At 33.5% G+C, this 8,468-nt stretch overlaps 1 protein-coding gene across 3 annotated transcripts; it reads right to left on the minus strand.

Annotated features, from left to right (window-relative positions):
* Positions 1-1,508: 1,508 nt before the first annotated feature.
* On the minus strand, positions 1,509-7,888 carry LOC137823934 (AP-4 complex subunit mu). Of its 3 annotated transcripts, none has more exons than XR_016514631.1 (13): positions 7,725-7,869; positions 6,724-6,818; positions 5,948-6,151; positions 5,389-5,505; positions 5,154-5,282; positions 4,253-4,379; positions 4,063-4,171; positions 3,854-3,958; positions 3,667-3,761; positions 2,359-2,446; positions 2,153-2,213; positions 1,977-2,050; positions 1,509-1,810 (listed from the first exon to the last, which is right to left on the minus strand). XR_016514631.1 is itself a non-coding variant. In XM_068629288.1 (13 exons), the coding sequence occupies exons 1-13, from the start codon at positions 7,780-7,782 to the stop codon at positions 1,712-1,714; spliced, it is 1,356 nt and encodes a 451-aa protein (XP_068485389.1). In that variant the 5' UTR covers positions 7,783-7,888; the 3' UTR covers positions 1,509-1,711. The 3 variants fall into 3 exon arrangements, 2 of the variants coding, with proteins under 2 accessions (XP_068485389.1, XP_090149688.1); XM_068629288.1 differs by having other exon boundaries at positions 4,063-4,166; positions 7,725-7,888; XM_090293562.1 differs by having other exon boundaries at positions 4,063-4,166; positions 6,720-6,818; positions 7,725-7,861.
* Positions 7,889-8,468: the final 580 nt, after the last annotated feature.

Raw genomic sequence — 8,468 nt, forward strand, 5'->3', positions numbered from 1 at the left:
GAGAGATTTACTTTATGGTGAATCATACCAACTTTTCCAATTTTTTTAATCCATTTTCACTCTAATTAAACCCATAAAAATCACCATCCCTCTACTTAGTTCTCTTTTATTTCCCTCCAAAATCACCCAATCTAAACAAAACAAGGGGTGAGTGTTAATTAAGTGTTGGAAAACATTGTTCGAGGTTATGTTTTGCCACTAAGTGGAAACTGTGATTGTTTTGGAAAAGGTTGACTCTGACTTAATAAAAAATTTCCCATTTTAGGAGCATGAAACTAGAGTCAACCAAACGAGAGCTATCGTTATTTTTTCATCTAGTGTTTGATATTACAGAACTTCAACGAATTAAATTAAAAGTTTACAGACATAATGTGAATAATGAGATGAAAATGAATAAAATATAATTGTCATAATGATAAACTAATTAAGCAGCATCCATTAAAGAGCAAAAAATGATTAACATCAAGGCAATGACTTCGTGCCATTGTTCATATTTTTTAACCAATTTTTCTTTTACCTTTTTCGTTGTATTTTGCATTTGATTTACCCCAAAAAAAATCCAACAACATAACATTAAATGGAAAATTCCTTCTCTTCAATTCAATCTTCTTACAACTCCCTTTAAATTGAACATCTCAAAGTGAACCCTTCAAATTTATTGATTATTCAGTACAGTAGACTCCAATTCCATTTTAATCATGCTATATATTCCCTCCTTCATTTGAAATCACAAATTCAGTTCTAGTTGCAATTGTAACTAGAATTCAATTTTCTCTAGCATGGAATCGAGTTTCTTTGACAATTCCTACGTCCCTATTTATGTTATTCCCCAAATCTATGCATTCTTCTCCAACTTCAAAATTCACTCCATAGAATTTTCCTTTTTAAGTAATTAACAATGTTTAATTTGGATCAGTTTAGATAAATTCATAAAAAAAATTGTTTTGACCTTCATAATGTGTTAAGTCCCTACATTTTAAAAGGAATACACGCTATAAGTTGGTAATAAGGGAAGAAAATCATGTCCTTTTTTAATACATATAATCATTAAATACATATTAGACTTTCATATGTAACACTACTCCTGAATAATATTTGGAGTTAGATTCAATTATGTTTCTCACGAAAGATCCAAATCTGTAATAGAAATAGCTTTTTGGTTGGTTAAGTTAAACTCATGTTAAAATCTTATTTTTTTTTTCTTATAAAATTGTTTGTTTTGCTTTTTTAAAAAAAAACTTCTTTTATTTTTTCTCCTATAAATACTTGCAAAGAATTTTATTTAAACAACCCCCTTACCATCTTTAACCAAAACGCTACACTCCACATATAACTTTTGGTTTAAAAAACTATTTTAAAGTGAAAAAATGTCTTTTGAACTGTTCAGTCATAGGCATAGAGCTAGCCAACAAAACCTCCTTTTAGACCTTGTGTCTTAAGCAATGAGGTGCCATTATTATATGTTTAAAATACAGAAGGTGATGGTTAATGTGATGGGAGAAAAAAGATGGAAAAAAGTGCTGTAGGTAATTCATCCAACTTGAGTTTGTGTAATGAATGACAAGGCAAAACTACTAACGTCATCTATATTCGACTTAGATGTAATTTACAAATAAAGAATAAAACAAACAAAAGAAAGCATATGTATAATGAGAAAGAGGGAGAGGAAAATGAAAAAAACGAAAGGGGGTGAACAATGTTCTTGAAGGCATCATATACGAGCGACGTAGGAATTTGCCTGTGTAACATATCTAACCCACCGGTATGGCTCATGCGTTGCAGACTTCTTTGCTATCTGCAAATACTTTACCTGCGTTTAGAAAATTTATGAACTACTTAGCACATTCAAATCAAACTATTTTTTTTACTTTACAGGAATATTCAAGCCAACCCTAAATTCTCAACACATGTAGACAGCAAAGTTATGCTCAAATCGAAAATAGCAAAGAATAAGCAAGTTGAGATGTTCACTTTACCTGAAGCCGTGATGCATTATACATTGGTATGGTAAATGTCACGCTAACAGGTCCAGATTCTTTCGTTATATTAACTGTCAACAAATGTATTTGCATAATTATGAAATATTATTAATCACCCAACCAGAAAAGCAAACTATCCATTTTGAGCATGCATTAACTATATGCATAAATACCGTGAGATTCCTGAGCAAAGGTTAGCTTCGCCCGCAGAGTATGCTCAGATCCCCCGACAATCTGTTTCGTAGCACTTATTAGTGACCATTTCTCCAGAAAAAAAAAAAGTAATTACCCAAATCATAACTATAAAAAGCTTTCTTTGAAAAATTATAGTCAATGAAACACGCAAAAACTGGACTAGAGAAATAACAAGAAATGTGACCTTTTTTAAACTCCATTCGAGCCTCTTGTTTGCTTCCTTAAAATCAGTTGTTTGTCCAACAGCTCCAGATTCCAGCTCAAAACTAACCCTGCGACAATTCCATACAACTTACATCAGCAACTACAACATCGCCCTTCGTTTATCCACACAGCAGAATTAGCAAGATAAATGATAGCGCCCCTTTATTAATTGCTTTGTTAAATTCTACCATATGCAAGGCAAAGTCTTCACCTAATATAGCTCAAGGTTTTAAGAGAGAAATGGTCCTTGACACTATCAAAGCCTTCGATCCAAATCCAATATTGATATAATGGTCCCTTAAACTCCTTTTTCCAACAACTTGTGTTCAGATTTCACACGTATACATCGTGAATTGTTGGATCACACACTGAAAGTTCATGAATGGTTCTATATGCAACATGGTCCAACACACTAATACCCTAAGGTGCTGAAATGTGGACAAGGCACATACCCACCCTTACCTTGTTCTGAAATTTATCTTAGTTAAGAAAAGGGGGAAGAATTATAATCTAGACCAAAAGCCAAAGACATTGGGTGAAAGCACATGAATATTATATATAACCTAGTGAGTGGGCCAATAAGCAACCAATGCACACGTGATCTATTATAACTCTAGATTCTAGTCACGCCAAAATTGGCAATTAGATTATTTCAATGATAGATTATATATATAATCGATATTATTATAATCAAAATCATTTTTTTGTTTGGGTAAATTTATTATAAAAACGGTTTTAGGATAACTATTTCCATTTGGATACAACAACAAATTAGCTTTTATAAAGTAAATTGTGTAAAATATGGTATGCAAAAAGGCTAAAATAGAAAAGGCTTATTTGATAATTTGGGGAGAACAGTTTAGGAGAACAAGAGCTGTTGGAAAATATATAAGCTTCAAATATATAGATGCATGAAAACAGCATTTTTAAAGAAAAAACAGTAAATTTTAGCATCTATCCCAAACACTAATTTTTAAACAGCTTACTTTTCAAAAATTCCTTTCAGTGTAACCAGTGGTAAAAAAACATCCCTATTGCCCCAAGTGGGTAAAAAAAAATTAATTAATTAAACATTATGATTAGTTCGCTCTCTGTATTTTTTCTGAAATCAGTTGACAATCCTTTCCAGAGTTCTATAAACCGAGCTCTACTCCTGTCCAAAACCTATTAGGGGATACTTTAGTAAAAATACCAAATGCATCAACATGTCAGTTTCCAGTTAATGGAAAACTACTTTCAAAGATAATTTCCTATTTATTCAACGACATAGAGAAATATAGAATAACACCTGGAGGTACATTTCGGTAGTGGCATCTGCACTTTGATAGTATTTGCTGTTACACTTGAAGCAAACTCGGCACTTACTTTAAGAATTACTTCTGCCTGCAATAGCAATTTCAAGTGTTATTCTGCTAGTGACTGCAAGGGAAAGATACATAAAGACAGAGAAAACTCTAATAAAAAGTAGGTATCACCTTAAGCGACCCTGCCTCTTCAATCAGAGCATTAATACGAAAAGGAGGCCTAAATTCCTGTGTCATACGGTAGTTCATGACTGGAAACTCACCATCTGGTGGGATCTAAAATTGGCAGTGTACCGTTAAAATAAATAACCAAAAGTAAACAAGTCAATAAAATACCTTTATATTCTAAATATAATTGTTAAGACTACTTTGGTACTCACCAGGGATAGAGTTCTATCAATATCAAAACTGTCCAGACGAACAGATTCATGGAAATTACAGTCATCTAATACAACTGTTCCTGAGCCAGATGAGCTCCTATAACCTGCTCTAGAAACATTTCCGCATAAGCATAAAATAATTACAAATCTTGGAAAAACTACTGGAAATACTTGAATGACTGAAAGTTACCGTAAGCTGATCCCTGGCTTCTTCCAATGGAGAGATCGTCATTAAGTGCTAATCGAATTTCAGGATTGCCAGAAAGATAGCTCTTCATTTGTATGGTGCCATCAATCTCAGAAGTCAGAATGTATCCCTGACCAAATCACATTAAAAATACTAAGAATGAAGAACACATGTAACAAGGGAATCATTTGAATATAAGATTTCAATCTGAAATTTAGGTGTTGGGGAACCAAGTACTAGCTAAGTTTTTGGAAGGGAAAATCTTTGGAAGGATAATTCACACAGTCCTGTCTTTTCTTTTCAATTTTCTCTTGGAAAACTCAGACTTTGTTTTTTGGGTTGCAATGTAACTATCCTCCATCTAATTGCCTATTTTTTCTCAAATGGCCAAACCGTCTCAGGTGACATTCTAACATATTTTCCTCAAAAGGTGAACTCCTTCTACTTTCTTTCAAAAACCTCCATCCCTAATCTTATCTTTTTCTTGTATGTACATTAATCCACTACAATATTTTCATTCTGCAACACTTCAATTATGTTAGTTAGAACTTTACCACGAAACATTTGGTATCATAAAAGCACTAGTTTACTACAATAAATCAAAAAAATTCATCCAAAATTGACTATTTATGTTTCGGCAAAACAAGGTAAGTTTTTCCACCAAGCATTTAATAAGTAAATTTTTTAATAGGAATAGACGGTACATTACTTAGATTAAATTTGTTTCAGACACTAGAGAGTCAAGAGTGAATCCATGCTCTATAAAAATCATAATTATGTTTTGTAAATAGCATCTTCAAACCATAAGCAAAGCATCTATACTCATGATATATTGATGGACGAAGGAACAATGGAACAATGTGATGAAATTCGTCATTTGATATTTTAAGACGTATTTACTAACACTGGAGCTAAAAGTGATGCTGATTTTCTCAATTATATCTACAAAAATTTCTTCCCTCCTTCTACCCCCAGGCTCTGTAGCAACAACAGATTTTGTTACAGCTATCCCTGGCATTCTTTTTGTCCCTTGCTGCATGCAACCAAAATTAAGAAATAATGATATCATAAATAAGTGCTAGCAATAATAACAGAAAACAAAATAAGTGCCCAGATATAGAACATGGTAAACATCATACCGCAAAAATTGAAGCAGGTCCAAGAGGTGACAGACGTGCAGCATCAACAACAAGCGGCTCATTGAAAACATAGGCCTTCAACATCTCAGTAGATGTTGATTGAACATAACCAAAATCCTTCAAAACCGTTAATGGGTTACTCATAAGTACAATTTTTGAAAACATGACTAATTAACTATGAATCTCAGGCCAAAGCAGGATTAAAACTTTTAAAAAACTGCAAATAGGTTCTTTCAGTAAACTTTTTTAAAGAAAAACAGATATAACATCCACCCGAAATTTCAAAGGTTTGTAATTTCAGCTATACATTACCAGAAAAAACATTGTAAACACTTCTATCAGATCTATCAGAGGCTACTAACATTAACTGTTAAAAAATACTTAATATTTGTATCAAGAATCAACTATGAACAAAATGAGCCTCGAGTATGAATATTAGATTTAGAAAAGGGAGCCAGCATGGATAAAGTGATAATTTAATTCAACGAAGCATTAAAGTTAAGAAAACAAGGGATTTTAAAGACCTAATGAACCAAATAGAGCAAGGGAGGAAGCTCACAATAACTTCATCGAGTAACTCGTACACAAGCACAAAGTTTTTTCGTAGCGAGTCTTCATTGAGAATCCCAAGGTAATCTTTAATAACACGAGCAATTCTTTGCAAAAGCTCCAAGACTAAAGAAGGTGATACATTAACCCTTGTAGTTGCAACAAACAATAAGCCAACAACTTTCACATGAAAGTAATTTACACCATCAACATTCTGTCAAAGAACAAACATGACACAAAGGACATCAGCATATTCAGTCAAAGAGAAGACAATTACTCAAAGTGAATAGAAACTCAGCTTCAAAAAATACCATATTTTGAGATCTAAACAATGTTTTAATTCGAGTAAATTAAACATTATATTACTATCAAAACCAGAACAGGAGGACATTGACAACAATAGATATCAACACTGGCAAATGGATAAGCATTTCTGCGTATGATATATTAAATGAAGGCAGGACACAACAATAGTTACTTGTTAGCATGAATGGTCATTCATCTACCAAGAACCAACAGACAGAATATGTCTTCATCCCCTCCCCATTCTAAATATTCTAACCTTTTCAATTGTATATTGTAAAGCAAAATTTGTTAGACTGTGGGTATTCTAAGGTGGCTGATGTCCCGTGAAAGTAACTACAACATTATGAGATACAGAGAAAACTGGTTTAGGAGGGAAAAAAGAAGATAATGCCCTTATTAATTATTAACAACGTTACATACTCTCTCAAGCTTGAAGCACATTATAATATGCTCTGCTTGATTCAGAAAGATAATACCTACAAAGACAGGTGGTGCCTCCTGCAGGTCCCCATCTTCCCAAAACTTTACTTTGCGGAAAAATATCTCTGCACTTCCCTTCTGGACTTCCCCACGATCTGAAATCAAGGAAACAAAGTAGCAATGGTCACTGAGAGTCTGACAGTAAAGTTTCCAATCATTGGGATAGGATAAAATCTTATTCAATATAATAATAAGTTTCTAGTGATAATGATGTTCACTTCACTTTCATTCCATCCATCCTTATCATAAAAACTTGCAGAATAGAAGCAGCCGTATGTTCGCACTCCATTCCCCAGCATATCTTAATATTTTAAGGTTCTATTTTCGAAAATTTAAAGCATCTACTTAAAACAGGGAAAATACAACGACGAAAATGAAACAGGGACAAGGTAAAAACGTAAGCACCAACTAGATTCTGAACTATGGTCTGAGAAACTCCATGGCTCACAACAGTAGAGTTAGTCCCAATTTTATAAACCTACATGCAAGGAGCATATTTTAAAAAGAAAAACATCGGAGTGCGTAAGTCAGCTTCCAATACAGATCTCAGCAATTATCGGTTCAAATGTTAGCCTTCTCTTTAAATGCATTTCCACTAACAATTTCCAAATGCAAACGAATCAAGATGCATGTCAACGTCTTTTAGCTCGTGCAACAAAATTGAACGGTGGAAATATCTCATCGAAATGTCAACGTCAGATATTTCAAAAAGTAATCAGCCACGCAAAATTCGTGCTTCTCGAATTCGCCAGGGAAGTAATTAATAATTAGTAATTAGCTTGCGATCGCGATGTGAATCGAATAAGTAAGATCTGGAAGCGTGAATTCGAATTAGCGATTATAGAGTAAGAAATAATCATGCTACAGGTGAGTAAGCTAAACTAAAACGCTCCAGCTGAACAAAAACCCGTCAAAGCATTGATGGCACAAACAGCACCAGATCCAAAAACAAGGAAAACAAAAATCGCAAAGCAAGAAGGAGATTGAGAGAGAGAACTAACAGTCTCGGAAAACGATGTTATCACCACGTTGTGACAGAACGAAGAACTGCGAGATCATGGCTCCGCTGGATGCAAGCACCTCTTCCTGCTGCACCTTTCGCAAATGGCTACTATTGGTTTCTTAGCACAGACACAATTCCTAGTTGCAATTAACGGCTGTATATGTATTTTTTTTTAAATTTTAATTACAAATCAATGAAATATTATTTTATTATTATTATTTCTCCATGGATTTAAAATGTATTAGTAGAATAATAATTTTTAATTTTTTTTATCGAAATAAGAGTTTAATTACATCTAACATCTTCTTCTATAAATTTTTTGTTTTGTTATATTACTTGGTTTAATTATCTTTTTCGTCTCTATATTTATAGTCAATAGTCAATTTGGTACAGTGGTTTTTAAAAAATTCAATTTGGTTCCTAAGTTTTTTAAAACGTATTCAAAATGGTCATTTCGGTTAAATATCACCAAACGACGTTAATTGGTGCTTATGTGGCAGACACGTGTAAGTTACGTGGATGGTGCTTACATTACTTTAGTGAATACTGAATTAGGGTTTAGGTTATTCAAATTGGAGATTTCGAATTTTTGATTTAAGGTTTCTAATACTAGGATTGCTCCCCTGGTTGGATTCTGTGGTGCGCTTCCCTGCTTCGATTCCATTCGGAGGTGTGCTCCCCTCATTCGATTCTGTGGTGCGATCGTGAGTTACGATGGTGAGTTGTGTTCCCATGGTCGATT

Source organism: Phaseolus vulgaris, chromosome 8 (genome assembly GCF_051622355.1).
Source record: "Phaseolus vulgaris cultivar YP4 chromosome 8, ASM5162235v1, whole genome shotgun sequence".
Taxonomy (NCBI): domain Eukaryota; kingdom Viridiplantae; phylum Streptophyta; class Magnoliopsida; order Fabales; family Fabaceae; genus Phaseolus; species Phaseolus vulgaris.

Coding starts and splice junctions, on each gene's coding strand:
- LOC137823934 (XM_068629288.1), bottom strand. CDS start 7,782: ATGATCTCGCAGTTCTTCGTTCTGTCACAACGTGGTGATAACATCGTT. Junction 5,506..5,947: donor AGTTACTCGATGAAGTTATT/GTGAGCTTCCTC, acceptor ACGGTTTTGAAG/GATTTTGGTTATGTTCAATC. Junction 1,811..1,976: donor ATAATGCATCACGGCTTCAG/GTAAAGTGAACA, acceptor TTCTAAACGCAG/GTAAAGTATTTGCAGATAGC.